Source organism: Fusarium flagelliforme (genome assembly GCF_020744385.1).
Source record: "Fusarium flagelliforme strain FIESC 12 MPI-CAGE-AA-0113 chromosome Unknown B0J16scaffold_3, whole genome shotgun sequence".
In the NCBI taxonomy this organism is placed as follows: Eukaryota; Fungi; Ascomycota; class Sordariomycetes; order Hypocreales; family Nectriaceae; genus Fusarium; species Fusarium flagelliforme.
Genome location: NW_025763505.1, coordinates 804875 through 825299, shown reverse-complemented (window position 1 = coordinate 825299; position 20425 = coordinate 804875). Strand labels below are relative to the sequence as shown.

The window sequence follows — 20425 nt, the reverse complement described above, 5'->3', positions numbered from 1 at the left end:
ATCATGGTTACTGCATCCAACTTGTGAGAGTTTCTGCCTCCTGGTTTCCAATGCCTGGTAGACACAGAGTGGTTCAAAGTTGTTTTGGCCATACCTCAAGAACTCTTATAAACAAATAGCGCTACATCAACTTCCTGGATTCTGCTGAAGCGCAGTTTGTCAGATAAACGTTTCTTGTCACACCAAGTTTCACCGTCGAACGGATTCCACTTGGTCGAGAGGTGGAACACAAGCAAGATACGATACGTAAAGCCGTTTCGAAGAAAGAGACTTTCAAGAGGAAAGCAGTAACACCCAGAAAGAAACAATATCCTGTTTGGTGATGGATGGCTTGTGAGACTTGAGCTGAAGCTACAAAGTATAGCATATGCAGATGCAATCTATAATTGAGTCTCTGTAAATATTCATCATATATCTTGAGGGGCAGCCAAGTAAGTGTCCTTATTACACAAGAGATCTCAGCATCTGGCTGCTGTAAACTAAAGGTAATAAGTTGTATGTCAACGATGCCTTCATTTTGAACGATATCGGTCACAGTGTGATCGTTACTGTATAACTGGTCGCATGCACAACCGATTGCAGTTTAGTGGCGCCAATTACCGGGCGCCGTGACCTTGACGGTCAGCCTGCGCTATAGAACAGGGCCTGCATACCAAAGTCTCACTGTACGAATACGTCAGTCAGCTCTATTGCTAAAACGCCATGACCACGACGCACCACCATTTCTCTCTCTCATATCTTAGTTTTTGCCCATCGCTCACATCGAAGCTGTTCTTCATAGAACGTATTGTATTGCATCCTTTTGATACCAAATCATCGTCTCGTACAAATCCCAGTGAATAGCGAAGCGCAAAGTAGTAAAGAACCCCAACATGGCTCCGCCGCCAGAAATCGCCATTCCTTCCACCAGCGTCTCCGACGAAGGGTCTAAGAAACCGTATACACTCTACAATATCACACTGCGACTACCTTTGCGATCTTTCGTCGTGCAGAAAAGATACTCCGACTTTGACGAGCTCAACAAGACGCTCACGCAGGAAGTTGGCGCGCCACCACCGGAACCCCTTCCGGCCAAACATTGGCTCAAATCCACCGTCAACAACGTCGAATTGACCCGCGACCGCCAAAACGGACTCGAGAAATATCTGCGTGCAATCGCAGAGTCGCCTGACCGACGATGGCGCGATACCTCAGCATGGAGAACTTTCTTGAACCTGCCCAGCTCAAGCACGTCAAACTCTGCAGTATCGGCGAGCGGAATGTCGAGAAATGCGGTCGCTGGCGCCGCGGATCCAGGTACATGGTTGGACATTCATCGAGACTTGAAACATAATCTACATGAGGCTAGACAATGTTTGTCAAGGAGAGACGCAGCTGTGGATAATGGCAACTCGACAGCTGCGGCGGAAGCAGGCGCGGCGGCCAAGAGGGTCCTCGTCCGCAGTGGAACTTTGATCGCAACACTCGCCGATGGGCTACGAAGAATCCAAGAGTCTGGACGATTGGGTGAGGGTGAACTAAGGCGTCGTCGCGACCTAGTTTCTCAAGCTCGCATGGAACGAGAGGGTTTGGATAAGCTTTCTAACAGCATGCCCAGCTCAACGGCTGCTGCGGGACGAGGCGGAGTTAGTCAAGGCCAGGCTTCAGCAGCCGATAAAGCTGGACTTCTGAGGGGAGGCCGCCCCGCCGGTCGTGTCCTGGGTGCTCCTCTGCCAGAGACAGATAAGACACGAGAGTTGGACAACCAAGGGGTGCTGCAGCTCCAAAAGCAAGAGATGCAGAACCAGGATCTCGCAGTTGATCAGCTTACGGCTATCATCCGACGACAGAGAGAGATGGGTGAGCAGATACACGAGGAAGTCGAGCATCAGATTCGATACCTGGATGAGTTGGACCAGGACGTCGACCGAACCGGTGCGAAACTGAAAGTCGCTAACAATCGCATTAAGAAAATGTGACTGTTGTTTCTCACGCTGCTGGTAAGGATAATTCTGCTTGTGGTACAAGTTGCCGTTTGGTGGCTATGGGTTCTAAGGATACTACTTAATGGGCTGTCATGGGTCGCAGACGCTGCGACTTTCATATCACAGCAATGGGGCGGGAACGATTAATGGATGGATGTTTGTATAGGCATGCAAGGCGTCCTGTGCTCTTGGAATGGGTTCTTGATCTCTCAGCGATTGTATATACATAGATCGCATAGTACTGTACTGTTAGGTGTATGGTAGGAGTAAAGCAATAATAGCTCGATTAACGATTGGCAAATGGGGACTAGATGCAGCATCACCGTTGAGCGTACATTAGAGTTTGCAGCATCACATGAAACCTTGTTCCTTGTCAAGTGATAAACGTGTTGAGTGACAATGCCCACAGGGACCATCTCCACAACCAGCCGCCTGTTCCATTCTTGGAGACTCGCAACTCAACACCATTGTTTCTCATTGCACCTCATGGTTACATTGCCGGATAATAGTCTCGTACACAAATACAGCTGATGTATCATTGGTTGCACCGGAAATGAGAGTCTTCTTGGTAAACAGGTGACTCGACTTGACGAGCTATCAAAAAAAGCCAAGTTGACCCTGGCCACGCCGTCCCGTTCTTGCATGAGGATGGGCTTACATGGATCACGACAGTACATCAGAGGTACTTGGTGGTCTGTCACTTCTCATTAGCCCACCTCGAGGGGAGAGCAGGGTGCCTAACAGAGGCCAGACCACCAGATGAAATTCACAGAAAAAAGCAGAACTAATCGTTGGAGTTCATTTTTTGCTCGAACAAGGTAGTTTCAATGTGAGACTAGCTCAGAGATCGGGCATTATCATAACATCAGGCTCAGACATGCAGCAACTCAACTGCTCTGCATTGAGTTGCACAGGAGTCCGTCGTTATGGTGGCGGAGCTACGTCACTAGCCGAAGTCGTCGCGAGTTTAGCGCGCTTTTCTTTTTCTTCTAATCTGGGGAGTATTTCGCTGATCTCTGGTTGCTAGGCAACGCTTAATGTAGGAGGTTAATTGATTTCGAGTCAGTGATCAATTTACTGGAAATTGCAGGATTAACTGCTTGATGATTGAACGGATGAGATGCATTTGGTTATCGATTGGTGCCACGATTTGAATATTCGATATTCTCGTAAAGATTACTTGCGTTTTTGGAGGCTGGGCAAAGACCAGCTGGAAAATAAGGTGGGTGGTAAAGAGGGCCTGGAAAGAGGGCCTCACCGCTGAGGCGATGAACGGATAGCCACTCCTCTTTCCTTGGCATCGCGGAAGCTACGGGCAGTTCAAGGCCAATCGGCTCTGAACTTCACTCGAAACTTGAGTCGCAAAGTGAGGGATTTGCAACAAACGGAATAAGCTTTCAAAAATGTATTCGAGGTTGCATTCAAACAAATGACGTCGGCAGATGAAGGGGAATCAGTTTGGCGTTTTCTTGGAGTCACCGGCAGCCCCTCAGGCACCAAACTCAAAGCTCCCACTACCATGGGAAGTCGAGTCATTCTAGTAACTAATGGATGTTTATTTCCCTCGAATGACCAAGAACAAAACCGCATCCGTGGTATTGGTGCTGTGGCACCCCAGTATGTAACCGCAGTGAGAGACGAGAGAAGAGCCGCGGCATCGTCTAAGCCGCAACAAGGATACTACGAGGCCCAGACCACGAATGCGGATTTCAGTTACCTCAGCACTTTATGGCGGTGAAAACATGAACGATGCTAGTTTCAAGTTTCTGTCACTTTTCCTCTCATGCGTGCAAACTTTTACACAGGTGGATTTGTTTGCCAGGGCAAGCTCGGGCTTTTACCAACAACTGCGGGACTTTGATGAAGTGTCAAGGAACCGATGCACGAGATATCTTCCAGCGGGGACAGATGCTAGATTCTGCAACTTTTGTTGACGAGCATTGGAGCACGCTGCAAGGACCAGAAGCAAAAACATTCACTGCAGCCCAATCGTTTCAAGACGCTTGGAGGGGGATGCCTATCACGACACCTGTCTCTTTAGATCGACAGGCGGGGAAGATCCCATTTGCTGTGCGCGAGTTGGCACAAGCTCATAAACGAGCCCGGAACTTCCTTCTGCTCGGTAACGGTTTGTCGCTAAATTGCCCAGTCGCCGAGTCTTGAGAGGGGTTGCCAACAAGAATATCCGTATGAGGGCGAAATGGCTCATACACCTTGGGCATCTCGGCCAGCCCCTCGGGTTATGATTTTTGGCGTCAACCTCAGAGACCCAATAGCCTGTCCTTGCAGTCGTTTTTCTGCTCTTTGATCCACAGGGTCCCGTCAGTGCTTTCCATGGACAGGATGCAAGCCACCCGCATTGCACAAGGAACAGGTGAGAAGATTAAGAGGGTTCTTGTGATTGAGAGCGTCGAGATAGTGACAAGCAGGGGAGACCTAGCTTCATGTCGTGTGGAAATGAAGAGGAACGATGGAAGCTAATAGTAGGTGTTCGTTCGAGGATGGTGTTCGGCAGATGGAAGCAGGATGAACCTTGATAGAGGACTGCTTACACTCTGCAAAGGCGACTTCGATATAGCTTTTCTGTCGTTGGTAATCGTAGCTTTGTCGATATCAGGACGTCAGTATGAGAGCACATCTCCAGATCCAAACCAGAAAAAAAGCACAGGACAACTGTTGACTGTCCTGCACGTCAGATAGAGTTGACACATCAACAAGCCATGTCGTTAAAGAAACCGTTCAGCATATCGTACCATGGATCGCAACGGCCTCTGTCGCCCTTAGTTACCGTTCAAGTCATGAGGAGACAAGAAATTGATGTCTCCTACCCAGTCCCAGTCCCTCAATTGATAGGATAAAAAGCCCAGGGTGAAGTTGTCGTTTGCGACTATTCACCAGTTAAAAAGCACGAGTGAGTGACGATGTCCATAGAGTGGGCCACTCTAAGCGGGTGTGCCCCGCTGACCGGGATCAGGAGCGCTAGAGCCAGCGGCAGCTGCGCTAGCCATGAAGCGTCACAGCAAGTCTTCAGGCCCTGGCCTAACTGCAGAAAGCGCCGATGGTACCTGCAATGTACCTTCTCCAGGGCTCATCCACCCGTCAACCCGCCTGCTGCCACCCACCCACCCACTCACTCGATGCCCATGCCCATGCCCGTCCCGTCCGCATCCACCTTTCCCAAAGCGCCTGGAAGTAAACATGGATGCTCCCATGTTCTTCTGCTTGCTCTTGGTCTTTGCCTCTTGTCTAGTCTCTCTGTCTGCGTCTCTCCACCTCCGCCTCTCTTTACCTGCATCTCCACCACGAAGCCGCGCCATTTTTCTACTGTCTCCTCCTCTCCTCGTGTTCTTGACATCCTGGCTTTTTATTTCTCGCTTGTCTGAACCGGCAGCACTGGTCCTTTGTATCTCGCAACTGCATCAAGTTGAAGTCAATAGGGCATTGTCGTTTGTGTCATAAGCGGTTGCTTCTGCTTCGTTGCTCTTTGCACGATATTTTTTGCAACATCCGTTTTGCTCAGGATCCTCGACTCGAGTTAGATCCGAATCCCCTGTATTACCGATTTTGTCTTGCGTGAGTCCTGTCCTGTCCAACCTCGTTTCCCTTGCCGCAGTCCCAGCCCCAGCCACTCGGGAATGGATTTTTTTCGACAACTGCTTTTGTATTGTCAACTTTGCAACTTTCGTTAAACGGCTCTATTCTTTGATTAATCCCAATTATGCCCAAGGCATCAACTGACCTGTCTGCTTTTAGTACTGATAACACCTCGCAGCCTTGATGGCTACCGCGAGACTCTCATAATTCAGCGCTCGCGTCTAACGACTACGACTCCGAACCCCCGATAGGACAAGGAGTTATCTCGACAACAACCCATTCGAACTGAACGACAAGAATGAGCGGCCCCCCTCCGCCGCCTCCGCCTCATGGCGGTGTGCCAAAGGGTTCTGGATTGCCTCCAGGCAAATACGATATCTTCGTCATCCCTGAGCACTCCTCCGGAGGCGGTTTCTTGTACCTCCCGTCTATGCAACCGAATGTGAACAGTTTCGCCGCCGGATTCGCTTCAGCCTTGATACTCGTTGTGCTTGGTCAGACGCTCGCCCCCGTCTTTCGTACTTGGTGGGAAAGCTTCAATGGCTTGAATAATGCAGCAATGGGAATGTTGGTCATTGGTGTCGGCTTTGGAGCATGGGCATTGGGTCGGTTCCAGAATCAGGATAAAGGTTTCCCTGGGGCTCCCGGAGGCAGTGGTCCTGGTAGTTCTGGGCGTGGTGGTCAGGGAGGATGGAATTCGGGTTTCTGGTCATCAAATTCAGCAGGAGCACCACCGCCTCCTCCACCTCACGGCACCCCTCCTCCGCCTCCTCCTCACCACGATACTCCTCCCAGGCCTCCTCCTCATGGCAATGGTCCCAGAACGTCATGGCAAAGCGCGCCTCAGTCCGATTCTCCTCCTCCGCCTCCTCCTCACTCGGCACGGCAATCACCTCGAAATGAGTCCGAGCCGTTTCCTCAAGCTCGGCCTCCACCTCCGCATACGCCTCCCGAGACACCTCCACCGAAACCCGCTAAGTCGAAGTCCAAGTCAAAACCCAAGCCACGAGATCCCTCGCCTCCGCCGAAATCTCGTCCCTCAAGTCCTCCTCCAAAGCCCAAGTCCAAGCCGGCGCCTGATCCAGAGAAAGTCGCAAGAGCTGAGGCCGCAAAGGCCGAGGCTGCAAAAGCTGAGGCTGCAAGAATCGAAGCTGCAAAGGCCGAGGCAGCTAAGGCAGAAGCTGCCAAAGCAGAAGCCGCAAGGATCAAAGCTGCCAAGGCCGAGGCTGCTAGGGTTGAGGCCGCTAAAGCTGAGGCTGCCAGAATAGAAGCTGAGAAGGCGGAAGCTGCAAGAATCGAGGCTGAGAAGGCCGAGGCCGCAAGGATCGAGGCCGCAAGGATCGAAGCCGAAAAGGCAGAAGCCGCAAGAATCGAGGCCGAAAAGGCAGAAGCCGCGAGAATCGAAGCTGCAAAGATAGAGGCTGCAAGACTTGAAGCTGAAAAAGCAGAGGCTGCTAAGAGGAATTCATGGGCAAAGGCTCGCGAAGAGATGAGAAGGAAGGAAGACGAACGCAGGGCCAAAGAAGCTGAACAAAAGCGACGTGAAGAAGCTGCAAAACGACTTGCTGAGTTAAGAGCTAAGGATGCTAAGGAACGTCAAGAGAGAGAAAAGCAGCGCGAGCGTAAGGAACAGGAAGCCAGAGAGAGGAAAGAACGACTCGAGGCTGAGCAACGCGCCAAGGAGTTGGCGATCAAATTGGAGGAAGAGCGCAGAGAACGTGAGCGATTGGAGAAGGAAGCCAAGGAAATTCGCGAACGAGAAGCACAACGGGAGAAGGAGGCTCGCGAGCTTGCAGAGAAGAAGAAGAAGGAAGCCGAAGAGCGCGAGGCCAGAAGAAAGAAGTTTGCTGCTGAACGAGAGGCTCTCCGGAAGAAGGAAGCCGAAGAGGCCAAACGACGAGAAGAACAACAGAAGCAAAAGGAGATGGAAAAGGCTGAGAAGGAGAGACTTGAGAAAGAGAAGGCCGAGAAGGAGCAGGCCGAAAAGGAGAAGGCTGAGAGAGAACGAGCTGCAAGAGAGACTGCCTCCCGTCAACCAAGCAGCTACGCCTACTCGGGTGTTGGTGAGAAGACCAGCATGTGGCCGAACGGTCGCCCGCCTGCTCCCAAGTCCACCACTTCGACATCCACTGCTCCCAGACCTGCGCCCAGCACAACTTCCACTCAACGCAAACCTGCTCCTTCTGCCACTAGATCCAATGTTTCTGGCGTTAGCACCGAGAACTCATATCGACCTTACGACAAGCCAAAGCAGCCAAGACAAAGAACCTCCATGTCTTCTCTGGGCTCCGAGGAATCTTGGGCTGCTTCTCAGACTACTGGTCGAACGACGCCCCCTCCTTCGACTCGGACTGGCCCATACTCTACCAAGGATCCCGAAAAGATTGTTATCTCGGGTGTCTATCTGTTCATGAACCAGTTCTCCAAGACACCCGCCAGTCAGCTTATCTCCGGTGTCGGAACGGTGACTGACGGACTGATACTGCGCGTTACAACCGAAGGTCTTTTTATTGATGACGACGTTCGAAGTGTACCTCAACGAGAATGGGATGTTAAGGCTTGGACGCTCAAACAAATCGAGGTATGGTGTTCCTATGTGTTTAGAAGTTTTATAATACTAACATAATTTCTTAGACTGGAGAGTGGAAATCCCAGGGTCTGCACATTGTGCGCGCCACAGTTCGAGACCAAGAAGGCAAACGATACCTATTCGTCATCGATGAATCGGAGGCCTGGAAGATTTCAATCGCACTTCAACGTCTCCGACGCGGTACCCAAGTTCGACAGCTCGCTGTCAACAATATGGCAGCAGCAGATGCCCGAAGCACCCTCGAGATGCTGGGATGGGCTTGATAAGATCAAGACCTTTGCGAAATACATATTCGCTTCGGTACATAGATTTTGGGACAGACGGTACCAAGACCACCAACATATGAGGACGCAGAAGATTAGAACAATAGAAGAGAAGGGGCAGCGCAGTGTTTTATGGAGGACCGGGATAACACAAGTGGTTACCTGGGTGAAAAAAGGATCGAGCGAGTGCAGCATTTGTGGCGACATGGTTGTTGGAATGTCAGTGAATTGCATAGCAAGACAGGAGTACCGGGGTAAGGCGGATCTGGATTACTAGGCTGGCCTACCTGCGTCAGTGATTTTGGTTTGATTGTTAGCATTCTGTTCATCATACCCCCTTTGGCATCTTTGAAAAATTGGATCAAGGATAGATTTTACGATGAAAGTACGACCATAATACAAAGATATCTATTCAACTCTCAAGTCGTGTATAATCTTGTCTGTGATTGGTTGATTTCGCGTTGGAGCTTTAGGGTAACTATCTAAGCATTAGTCTATACTACTGACATATCTATCTTGAATTGATGTTTCCTCAGTTAGATTTTTCAATGGCCGTTAAGTTATGTAATGCATTTCCAATGCTATTATTCTTCTTGGATATAACCTGTTTACCTTCTTGTGACACTGTGTTTGTGACTCGGCATTCCAAGCTGTATTGAAGCAAAGATACAGAAAAGTTTGGACAAAATCGCCTGGATCTATAAACTAAGTAATTCTCAAAAAAAAAAAAAAAAGAAAAAAAAAAAAAAAGAATAACTAAGCTGAAGATTGAATTAAACAACCCAGAAGAGATCAAGGGCCGGTGGTTGGTAGTTGAGTTCTGATGTCGCCATTGCCAAGTTGCGGCTCGTTGGTCATGTGATGCAGCCAATGTCAACACTGTACTGTGGCCTTCATCTGAATACTGCTGAAACCACTCACTCACTTACATTCTCACTCTCACTTGCCAACACAACAGTCCAAACAATCAGTGAAAATGGAGACTATATATCTCATCCTCGGCCTTTTCATCATTTTCATGGTCGGACGGGTAAGTGAAGCTTTATAAATCTACTCATACATCAAACTAATTGACATTCTAGGCCGTCTTCGCGGATCGCTCACCCATCCCCGAGACTTCAGGGAAAGTGAACAAGATCGCCCAAGCTTCAGAGCTAAACTCCGTCCTCACCTCAAACAAGCATGTCGTAGTAGACTTCTACGCTGACTGGTGCCCGCCATGCCGAGCCATTGCCCCTGTCTTTTCTTCTCTGGCTGACAAGCATGCTTCTGCTGGCCATCTTGCTTTCGCAAAGGTCAACACGGATCATGTGAAGGATGTTGCTTCCAAGTATGGGATCTCGGCTATGCCCACTTTCGTGTTCTTCACAGATGGTGTGCCCAAGGGTGTTGCTGTTGAGGGGCTGCCTAGTGGGCACTCGGTTAATGTTAATCAGGATGGACTTGTTGATAGGGTTCGGGGAGCGGATCGACGGGCTTTGGAGGCTGTTGTTAAGGCTTTGGCTGCTTCGCAGTAGAATTTCATGGAGCGAGAGGATGACATGCGATATTTGAGAGATGTATTGCATATGAGACGATCACCTCACAAAGTTGCGCAAATAACTGGTAGTGGTAAAAGCCACCAATTGATATGGGCGAAACAGAACAATTTAAAAGATTCTCATCAATCTGAATATGGTAGTTCGGAAGCTGATTGCCCTTCCTAGCCTTGGTGTTACCGTGTCTGAATTCCTTGTTACATTGTTACAACAATCTTCTTGGCTGATACCCCAGCATTGAGAGTGTTCATAGCAGATTGAAGAGCCTCAAGCCCATGACCAACAACCTTAGCTTCCGGCGCCGGTATAAAGTTCCCATTTGCCAACTCGCCCGAGATGTAGTTGTTATAGATCCATGAAGAAAGTTCCTTGTCAGTCGACAGTGGCACGACAAACTTCGTTTCAACACCTTCAGGTAACTCAAAACGAGGCACCATTGTCAACGGTAATAGCGTACAATTCTTAGGCGAACTCAGAGCGACAGCTGCACAAGTCTCGACGATTGAAGCATATTGCGAAACTTCCAGACCTCCGTTTGCAATAGATCCGGCAACGATCTTTCCCTTGACTGCCGCAAGGATATCTTCCTTGACTATGGAGGAATTGTAGTCAAAGACCTGGCTGGCACCTCGTTTCTTGAGATACTCGAAGTTTCTAGGAGATGCAGTGGTGATGACTTCGAATCCAGCTGCTTTGGCAAGTTGGATGATGTTGCAGCCGACACTGGTAGATCCTCCCCAGATAAGAATGACTTTCCCGTTGGCCTTAGTATCTGGAGTAGGAAGATCAAGTGCCAGATATTCCGGATGGAAGAGCGTCTTCACAGCAACACTCAAGCACAACGGGAGTATAGCTGCTTCCTCGTAACTGATATTCTCGGGTACTTTAGCACAAGAGTGTTCTTTCACAGGAACATAGTCTTGGAAAGTACCCATGTGATACCCAGCGACACGATCACCAACTTTGAACTTGGTAATGGTGGAACCGACGGCTACGACTTGACCAGCGACATCGCAGCCTAGTATTGCTGGAAACTTGAGCCATGGAAAGGCAGTCCCGAGCTTTTGCTGGGCGCAGTCGACGGGGTTGAGGGAGATTGCATGGTTTTTGAGTATGACTTCGTCGTCTTGGGGGTTTGGATAAGGTGCTAGCTTAACGTCCAGGGGAGCGTTCTGAGCGGTGAGGAATGCAGCTTTGTTCTCAGGCATGATTGTATGTATCAATGAATGCATTGCCAAGTAGTCTTAAGAGATAAAGTCTATCAATCTATGGGTATCTATCAATGGCTCTTATATATAGTCAGTTCTTGGAAAGAGGACTTCACATAACATTTCAATGATAGTGAAGTCAATGACGATACTGCGGTATTCTGAATACGACGAGAGGTTAGCGCATGTTACCAGAACGGACGGTTCCATGCTTGATGCATCATCTGTTGTTAGTTACAGTACATAGATCCAAGGTCGAGTAAGAACTTAGTATCAGTGGATACGACTTGAGGTTAGCGTTGTCTAGCCTCTGAGTTGATCTTATGCAAGTTTGACAGGACCATTGGGTGCTATCGGAAATAACGTATGCAAACTCCGCCAAGACTGTAAGAGCCACATATTGTAGACGTCAACTGGGAAGTATCCTATCGAATAATAGCCAATATTAGATAGTCTAGAACGGTGAAAATAGTAGTTGATTCGTCTCAATTGGTGCGAAACGCCGTTTGTAAGACAGAGGAAAGCTGGCCGACAGTAAACCGGAAGTCGATGGGTTTGTCCCAAGCAAACGGGATGAAGTCATAAGGATATAAATCCAAAAACAGCATAAGAGATATCCTTACTAGACTACCTGCTCATAAGCTGAACCATCACCGTATTTCCCGAAGTGCCTGTGGTTCGGGTCGGGACACGGAGGTCCGGGATCCACTTCTCCCGGTTTCCGGAGATCGGCTCTCTCAAGGCCCGGAAGCGATATCGGAAGCTGTCATGGTCTGCTTCAATGCAACTGAATGGTTTGAACATCTGGAAAAGATATCGAACTTAGTTTAAGGGAGTTCAAAGGACGAGTGAAACCATATGAACGTAGTTATATTCAGGACATTATGCATATATTATATTGGGCGCTCCCGAACTGGCCTCGGTTCGGCTGAGGTCGGTTCGGGCCACATTCTCTTATTCTTCAGTTCTTATTCTCAAGTTCTAATAAGAACCAATTCTAACCAGTCGTAGCAGTACCTTTCTTCGCCTCCCTTGAGGCAACATAAGCCCTCCACTTAGGATTCCAGATACAAACAGGAATACCCAAAAGAAAGATAACAGCGAAGATAGCAGCCAACACGCTAAAGGCCCATTTGTACCCATGCCCTTCAATCATAGGTGTCAATCCATACGTGACTCCAAAAGAAATGACATTCTTCGTGCCAACCACAGTGACGATAGCAGGGCCGGGATGCTTAGGAGCTGCTTCAGAAGCAAAAGTGGTAGAAATGATGAGAACAGTCGTGAAGGAATATTGGAAAATGGTCCATCCTAGATAAGGTCCCCACCATGTCGCTCCTCCACCGGCAGTGAAGCCATATAGAAGAAGCATGGCTGTGCCAATGACTGCGGCCGGAGCGAGAGTGATGAGGTGATGCTCAGGTTGATGAATACCGCGATTGCGACGGGCCATCCACATGACGAATGGGTTGGCGACGAATGTGCAGTATAACATCGCGATAATCGCTCCGATCGCACCACCGACGTTTACCAAACCAATATCCTTTGCTTGCCAGTGATACTCACCCATCAAGACTGCATTGTAGGTCAAAGACATACCCACACCACAACCAAGAGCAATGGAGGATGTGAGAACAGCGTATAAGATACCGGGTGATGCGAACGACGTGATCATGTACTTCCAGCTCAAAAGAATGACTCGCACTGGCTGAGAAGAGGGCTTAGACCACGGTTGAAGACGCTGTAGGTACGTCTTGCGCTGAATGTTCTCATCCGAGTTCTCAGCGCCGGGAGGTGCCAATCCAGATCTCGACATCTCCTCCAGATAAGCCTGGGCCTCGGAGTCAGGAATAACTCTTGTAACGCCAAACTCATCAGTAACCACAAGCTGTCCATCAAGCGAAGCAGCTGGCCTTGTAAACTGCGTCTCAAAACCCAAGAAGAAAGCAATGACCAAACCGACTCCTACAGTAATGGTGAAGACCCAATAGTACCAGCGCCAGCCGAGGTCAGTGTTGATGTAAGAAGATGCGAGATTTAGAGACGACGACAGAGCGTTCTGCAACATCCAGTACAAGCCGAAGATGAAGGCTCGTTCGTGGAGGAATGTTACTTCTGTTAACATGAGAGGGAGGAGAGACTCGGATGCTCCAGTTGCGGTTCCTTGGATTATACGGGCGGCGAGATGGCCGTTGTAACTGTTCTGTGTAGCTGCCGCGATGCTAGAAGCGAAGAGGACAACGACAGAAATAAGAAAGATAGGACGACGCCCAAAGGCGAGTGATAATGGAAGAATTATGTAGTTTCCTATTGTATGTAAGTCTCACTTCACGTCAACATATTGAGATCGACTTACCAAGACCAATAAACAAAGTCGGCAACGTAATAAGAAGAACGACCTGATCCGAATTATATCCCTGAGGAATATACATTTCAAAGAAGACATTCAGAATAGCTCCAAGTCCACTAGCCACTGAAAGACCCATAACAGAGAACCAACAGCAGCAAAAGACAAGTCCGTACTTCTCCCATGGTCGTAAGTTGAGAGGATCATTGGGGTCGGATGATGGAACAGGAATCTTGCGGATTTCGCCCTTTTTGTCGACTAGAAGAGCGTTTCCTTCGATGTGGCCATGGCCATCGTTGTGAGTTGCTTGGGTTTTCTCAATGTGGTCTGTTGAGATGACTTGTTCGAGGTTGGGATAGGCTTTTGTGTCTGCCATGGTGAATCGAGAACCCTTGGTTGGGCTGGCTATACAAGACGATCTGATTGAAGTTTAACGCTTGTTTCGAGACATCCTGTCTACTTAAATCAATCGTTCCCCCCACAGTCGCAATCTAGATCTGATAGATCCTTTAGCTCCCCCGAGATATCGGAGCTCCAGATTCTCTCCACATTCCCGGTCCGGGGTTTCGGTTCGGGTACTATTCTAAAACCCCAGGTTTTCCGAACCTTATTTAATCTGTCGACGAACCGACTTTTATTTCTAGTATTTGGTTAACGCGAGGCGTTTCAATACTGCATCCTTAACGACGTATTTTACTTTGCTATAATCATTAACTTAACACCAATTTAATATATCTCTGACTTCGAGTTATCGAACTGAAGAGTCAATCATGGCCCCTCTTCTCGGTATATGTCTCACCGAACACCATTTAAAGAGGACCTACAGCCTTTGCCCAGATCTCAAGAAGCATTAGGATCGACATGAACGTTGCCAAAGCGTCGATAACAACCCGGCTTAAAGGCCAGTCCTCACCCTTACTGTCAATGCATCCTACCATAGGGAGCCCTACGATGAAGAAGGCCATATATCCCAAAGACCCGATCGTCATCATCCGATCTGTCTTCTCATAGTAGAACCAGTCTGAAAGTAGAGGACTCGACATGAAGAACGTCTCTCCAACCGCAACACTGTAAGATAGAGCGACTACCACAAGAGCCCTTCCCAAGCGGCCAGGTTGTAAAGCCTGTACAATCGTACTCTCAGCCATCATGAGAACTGTATAGTATGTCATAAAGTACGCATGCGTAAGAGGATACAAAAACACAGGAACCTGACCCCCCGTCCTCCCCACAACAGCAGAGCTAAAGTTCCATTTACAAGGAAACTTGTACCGCATGCCCATGAGATCAAAGAAGTAGTGTGACGTAAAGTACGTTCCCAGACAGACGATAATAGCGACCCAGACGTTGAGCTTGAACCAGTACCTGCGATACCATGGACGGCCGGCCTTTTTGGATAGCAGTGCTGGGAAAAGAATCGGTGGTGTTGCGACTGCTATTGAGAAGAGGATGTAGTCCATATCATGCCAGTTGTGCATTATGCCGCTGAGCATTGCGAATGCTACGGCGGTTATCCAGAAGGGACTTAGGAAGAGGTTTAGGCGCTGGACCCATCGTTTTTCTGTTTCGATGCTCTGGGGTGTGACTTTCTTGCTTGCTGTTGAGGGCGCCATTTTGATGGCTTGAGATGTGAATGTTTACGTTGAGAGGAGAAAGTGAATGAAGGATGAGTTAGGACAGATTGTTTATATAACCGGCTAATACCAAGCTTGGATTGATCCTTTGAACTAATGTTACATAGTCAGCTTACAGAGCAGCAAGGATTATATACCTTGGCTCTGCCACATCCTAGAGCAGAGATCCTCTTTCATCGTGTAAAACCTCATCTAACAGACAACGATATAAATTAAGAATCACTGACATTTGAGACATGGTGCCATTGTCATTCATGTCGCTGGGATAATTTGGACTTGAGCAATTACTTATTCGATGATCAACCCAGTTGATGGACTTTCAATGGGCACTACGCACTGTTTCGTTGGTAGTATATACGCTTTTTGCTCTTTTAACACTAATGCAGAGGAATATGTATAATAAGAAGCTTGTTCTGAGTGCGACTTGATAACGCGAATCGCAAACGTTAACTCTGCTGAGTCATGAAAATGGCAATGCAGTGATACCACTTCTGCCTAACTACTTCACTCACTTCACTCCACGATCCATACTCCTTGCGGGCGCGAAATAGTGAGTCTCACATAGAGAACTATGAATGCGATTTACTAACATTAAATAGAGATCAAAAACATGGCGTCCATGGAAAGGAGTCTATTCTTCTCAGACCAGTTCGTCATAAGCTGCGGCACCGTGACAATAGACGTCCAAAAACTCAAGGTTCTCCTTATTCGCATGCGAAAGAATGGAGAATATATGCTCCCCAAAGGCCGCAAAGACGTAGGCGAAAGTCTAGAAGCCACAGCTCTCCGAGAAACGTATGAAGAGACAGGAGTGAAAGCTCAACTCCTCCCTGTCGCTATCAATTCGCTGGCTACCTCACCCCAGGGCCAGGATCGTCCCAAGGCGATCACCGAACCGATTGCCGTTTCTCAACGTATGACGAAGGGAGGCCTCAAGATTATTTTCTGGTATATTGGGATGGCGGACTCTACTATTCCTCCAGTAGAGGGGACACAGCAGGATAACGAGGACTTTGAGACTTACTGGCTCGATTTTGACGATTTTGATATTATATCCTTTGAAGATGATCGTCGTGTCGCTCAAACAGCAATTGCAGTGATACAAAGGGGGGAATATACAGCTTGTTAAATAGCTATAGGAACCATCATCTGTAGCTCGAGTAGAACTCGTTGAAGCGGATATTTGATCTCAGGCGCTCATAGAAGAAGCGATGAATCTTTTGGTCTTCGCAGTTCGATCGATCTGGGTCGAATTCAAGGGTTCTTTGATAAGCTTCATAAACTTGTTGAGCGCGAAGTAATTCGGTTTCAAGAAGCCATCTTGCCCAGTTGAACTTATCCTCGTCACTATAACACAATGCGTTGACCCGGGCTTCTAGCCGGAACTCACTAAGGGTTTTGCCTGCGTGGTACTTGAAGTAAAGCTTCCTGGATGATATATCCTGAGCCAGAATCTGCTGTACATGGGTTTGTGGGGAATGCATCTTCACAAGTCGTACCACAGATGATTCGTATGCTGCGTGAGAGCCAACCTTGACAAACACGTCCTGCCAGCCCTGACCCGATAGTCGAATGCGGCCTCTGTAACCACTGGAGTTCGACGTGAAGGGTGAAGGGCAGTAATCTTGAGATAGCTGACGAAACTCGAAGGTTTCCTGTAACGTTGGCGCTGACACAGATGTTAATGGTACAGTGTGAGGGTCTCTCTGTTGGTTAGGTCTCAACCGTGCTGGTAGAAGGTTCACAGTGAGATCGTATTGGCGGCCTTTTCTTAATGCCAGTGCTTTTGAGTATTTTGCTTGAAACTCGTCCAGCCCGTCAAACTTGGACTGTAGATGTTGAGCAAGACGAAGATCGTAGTGAAAGTTACCGTAGAAGACTGGTATCATGCTTCAACCAGGTATTGAGTCGGATAGTATGTTCCATTTCTGAATAAGTTCTACGGCTAGAGTATGCCCATACTTCGGAGAGACTTCGTAAAGTAACTTAGAGGTCAAAAACAGGTCGCAGGCGACTCCAGGGCTGATCGACGTCGGGTAACCCTTGGGGTGGATGAAGTCTGCATCGCAAAGGATGCGCAGACTGTCTGAAAAGTAGAGTGGTTGGTATATGAAGAGATGGTGGCCATTATTGGGGTGCCAAAACCGGGAGTATCGAACCACTCGGGCAGAGAGTACTCCGAATCGACACACTGTTGTACAGGTTGTCATAGAAAGTAGATGTTCTCGGCTACACATCTTGACGGAGCGTTTCGATCCATCTTTAGCCCACCCGGAGAATCGCAAAAACTCCCATTTATCTTGTTCTGTTTTCTGGATCAGTTTCTAGGTCTCCAATTAACATGTGGTAGGTTTTCATCACTTGGGTTCGTCCTCACCTCCCACTGAACATCTTCTGCTTTCACTATCCCAATAAGATCCATTATCTCCGCGGCTTTATTCGTAACGATTGAAAAGATGTCGCGTTTGCATTTCACTATAGCCACGAAATCCCAATCTTATTGTGTGTCGTCTTCTATCTCAGTTTGTTTGTAGGCTCTGCTACCACCGAGGGCGAAGTACAGGAAGCCTAGCTGGTGAGCTAAGACTGAGTCGAAGTCAAAATTGCATATTTGCGCCATGCTTTGATGTCCGTTGTTGCAGAGTCAATGGTGGTCAAATAAGGGTACGGCTTTCTCGCTCTTTTATAGATTACAGGTTCCCTCCATATGCGGTCACAGCATATTTATGGGATGCTATCAACTAAAGGATATCAGGTAAAGTCTAGCCATTCATTGGTTTGTACTATAGATAATACCTCTTACCCCGCCCTTCTCTGAAGGAAATGAGTCGCAACCTGTCGTATGATTGCGTTGTGTAACACCCGCTGTAACAAGGTGAGGTTCCTTTAGGTAACCATGGCACCATGAAGTCATAGTTGATAAGATTTATGCATATAACAGCCATTTGACTAGAGAGCCGAAATTATATTAGGTTACCCAAGCTGAGTGTTACTCGTCATACCGAGCTGGAAGGCTTTAGTGTTGATGGTATTTGTTAGCATGAATGTTTCTTTGTCTACAGTACGCAATAGTATTTCGATATATGGACACACGCAGTACTGTACGTATGCCGTTGTTGGGGTTTCAAAAAAATCAGCCGCCGAGGGCATAAGAGATGAAGTAATCTTTTTAGCTTATGCTGGATTAGACCAGCACTTAGGCTACTTTATTTTGGTGGCCTAAGCCTTAGAGGTAATCAACATGTATGGTGGACATATATTGCTGTTGAGAGCCTGGCATATGCTCTTATGTATTAATGGTGTTGAATACCTAACTCAAAAACGCCTGTTCCTAAAGCCTTGTTTCTAGCCCAATCTTGTCTACAAAAGCAAATTACAATCTGTATATCAGGGTATCACAACTTTTCAAGCCCTCCTTTCAAAAACATCCCTCACTTCCACAACTCCGTCCATTCTGCCAAGCACCAGAGCACTGCTGTCCTCCGCGAAAGCCCCCGACATTACCATCTCCTCCGTAGTCTCCTCGTAGATGACCGATCCCGTCGCAACATCCATAATGTCAAAGCCGTCCTCCGTTCTGCAGAGCATGTAGCGACAGTCGGGCGAGATAGCCAGTGGCCATCCCTCGCAGCTTCGCACCGCGTTGAGATTGTAGGATGTTAGGTCGTTGGCTGAGGGGATCCAGATGTGAACATTTGTTCCCCAGACTGAAACGATGCGGCGGCCGTTGGGACTGACAGCTAGAGCGCGGGGGTTGTTCGACCCGTCGATTTCGAGACGGCGCATCGTCTTGCAAGTCGTCGTGTTGGTGATTCTGAGCGTTCCATCGCGAGATGCAGTGACAAGGCTGGAGTCAGGGAGGAAAGCAGCGTGGGTGATTGCGTCGATGTGGCTCAGAACCCTTCCAACTCGCATCCCACTCTTGACATCCCAAACTCCAACACGATCCTTCGCCTCTCCAACAGCAATGAGTCTCCCATCGCGGCTCCAAGCAATAGGCTCGCCCTTAGCCTCCTTGAGTTCATGGACAGTCTTACCACTCACGTAATCCCTTAGGAAAACAGTGCTAGAGTGGTGAAAGTCAACACCGCCCTGAAGCTGAACAGTCCAATCTCTCACAGTCGCCAAACGAGAGCCCTGAGCCGAGAAGACAGCGCGAGAGCCGCTTGTCTTGGAGTAGCCGTTTCCGTTCTTGGGGTCAAAGACGTCGATCCAGGATTGGGCTGTTTGTGCTGCTGTGTAGATTGCGAAGGCTGCTGAGGTTGATGGGGAGATGCCGACTGAGGAGATCTCTGTCTTGCTGACGGAGCGACTGAAGCGGAGTGTGAGATCCATGGTTGATGATGTGCTTCTTAGACTTGAGGTGGGAGACCTTGAGAGGGATGAGGTGGGAGATGTTGACGATTGTCCCCTGTCATGTTGTTAGTTGTGAAGATCTAGTTGTATGCGATGTAACTTACATGATGATGAACAAACAATTGGTGTCAAGCAGAAACCTTTTGAAGATACTCGATGAGGAATTGAGTTCAATGAAGAAAGTAGTAAAGAGCCAAGTGCTTGTCGAGTTGTGTTTATTGAGATTGTCTGAAGAGGGTGTAACTGAAGTCTGAAGGTATCACCAAACCCCCCAAACAAAGCGGCGACACTCTTCATTATAAACAATCTCCCAGCCCACAGCAATGACTCTTACCCTGACGCATTGCTAATCACATCTCCCCTACTCACGGCGAGTCCCAAATTGACTCTAACAAAAAAGCCTTCATTGATATGCTGCTTACACCGGCTGGTTGAGTCACGGAGATGCGCCGCCGGCTTCCGCAGGAGAAAGACGGAGAAGAATGTTCGGCGACAGAATTAGGCAAGGTCTGAAAACGTGGAGGTGGGTTGCAGATGTCTGGGGTGATACAAATGGACTAGCTTGAGGAACCTCAAAAAGAAGATGGCCGTTATTCACAGCCTGGGGCTTGAGAAGGTTGCGTTTTCGGTAGTATTGAGACATATTCTTGTGGCATATTACTTTGATGCCCTGCCTCTCACATCAGACTGAAGGGCGCAAGGGCGTATTGATTGTCACAGCCCTACAGAAATACAGTGACAGGAGTGAGTGATGCTAGAGCAGTATCATGGAGACCCCACATGAAGGTAAGGATGGATGGATGTCTGGCGGAGCTCGTTTAGTGGAATAGAATAGGCTAAGCTTTGCAGGCCTAATAATGGATCAACGCTAAACTTCACGATGCGCCATCTTGAAGCTGAAAGACGCATTCAATGGCTTACAAACATGACG

The 20425-nt window shown here is 48.3% G+C and overlaps 9 protein-coding genes across 9 annotated transcripts; 5 read left to right on the top strand and 4 right to left on the bottom strand.

The window, feature by feature from the left end:
- The first annotated feature begins 591 nt into the window (after positions 1-591).
- B0J16DRAFT_336825 (Phox homologous domain-containing protein) lies at positions 592-2323 on the top strand. Its single transcript, XM_046127282.1, has one exon. The coding sequence runs from the start codon at positions 873-875 to the stop codon at positions 1956-1958; it is 1086 nt and encodes a 361-aa protein (XP_045984207.1). The 5' UTR covers positions 592-872; the 3' UTR covers positions 1959-2323.
- Positions 2324-5130: 2807 nt separating this feature from the next.
- B0J16DRAFT_90389 (uncharacterized protein) lies at positions 5131-5730 on the top strand. The gene is made up of 2 exons (XM_046134665.1): positions 5131-5537; positions 5718-5730. Exon 1 carries the CDS (start codon positions 5163-5165, stop codon positions 5421-5423), a length of 261 nt encoding a protein of 86 aa, XP_045984206.1. The 5' UTR covers positions 5131-5162; the 3' UTR covers positions 5424-5537; positions 5718-5730.
- Positions 5645-8833, top strand: B0J16DRAFT_336818 (uncharacterized protein). The gene is made up of 2 exons (XM_046127281.1): positions 5645-8139; positions 8193-8833. Exons 1-2 carry the CDS (start codon positions 5857-5859, stop codon positions 8409-8411), a joined length of 2502 nt encoding a protein of 833 aa, XP_045984205.1. The 5' UTR covers positions 5645-5856; the 3' UTR covers positions 8412-8833.
- A 502-nt stretch (positions 8834-9335) lies between these two features.
- B0J16DRAFT_412763 (thioredoxin-like protein) lies at positions 9336-10089 on the top strand. The gene is made up of 2 exons (XM_046133342.1): positions 9336-9441; positions 9494-10089. Exons 1-2 carry the CDS (start codon positions 9388-9390, stop codon positions 9926-9928), a joined length of 489 nt encoding a protein of 162 aa, XP_045984204.1. The 5' UTR covers positions 9336-9387; the 3' UTR covers positions 9929-10089.
- B0J16DRAFT_361755 (chaperonin 10-like protein) lies at positions 10073-11157 on the bottom strand (the record flags this gene model as incomplete). The annotated part of the gene is made up of 1 exon (XM_046129776.1): positions 10073-11157. The coding sequence occupies one exon, from the start codon at positions 11155-11157 to the stop codon at positions 10147-10149; it is 1011 nt and encodes a 336-aa protein (XP_045984203.1). The 3' UTR covers positions 10073-10146.
- Positions 11158-12154: 997 nt separating this feature from the next.
- Positions 12155-13880, bottom strand: B0J16DRAFT_396507 (major facilitator superfamily domain-containing protein; the record flags this gene model as incomplete). The annotated part of the gene is made up of 2 exons (XM_046132276.1): positions 12155-13464; positions 13514-13880. 2 exons carry the CDS (start codon positions 13878-13880, stop codon positions 12155-12157), a joined length of 1677 nt encoding a protein of 558 aa, XP_045984202.1.
- A 433-nt stretch (positions 13881-14313) lies between these two features.
- Positions 14314-15132, bottom strand: B0J16DRAFT_396505 (uncharacterized protein; the record flags this gene model as incomplete). Its single annotated transcript, XM_046132275.1, has 1 exon — positions 14314-15132. The coding sequence occupies exon 1, from the start codon at positions 15115-15117 to the stop codon at positions 14314-14316; it is 804 nt and encodes a 267-aa protein (XP_045984201.1). The 5' UTR covers positions 15118-15132.
- Positions 15133-15624: 492 nt separating this feature from the next.
- On the top strand, positions 15625-16275 carry B0J16DRAFT_90373 (NUDIX hydrolase domain-like protein). Its single transcript, XM_046134664.1, has one exon. It carries the CDS (start codon positions 15749-15751, stop codon positions 16265-16267), a length of 519 nt encoding a protein of 172 aa, XP_045984200.1. The 5' UTR covers positions 15625-15748; the 3' UTR covers positions 16268-16275.
- A 2214-nt stretch (positions 16276-18489) lies between these two features.
- Positions 18490-19765, bottom strand: B0J16DRAFT_90363 (WD40-repeat-containing domain protein). Its single transcript, XM_046134663.1, has 2 exons — positions 19599-19765; positions 18490-19549 (listed from the first exon to the last, which is right to left on the bottom strand). Coding segments are annotated over exons 1-2 (1008 nt in total). The 5' UTR covers positions 19601-19765; the 3' UTR covers positions 18490-18543.
- Between the last annotated feature and the right edge of the window lie 660 nt (positions 19766-20425).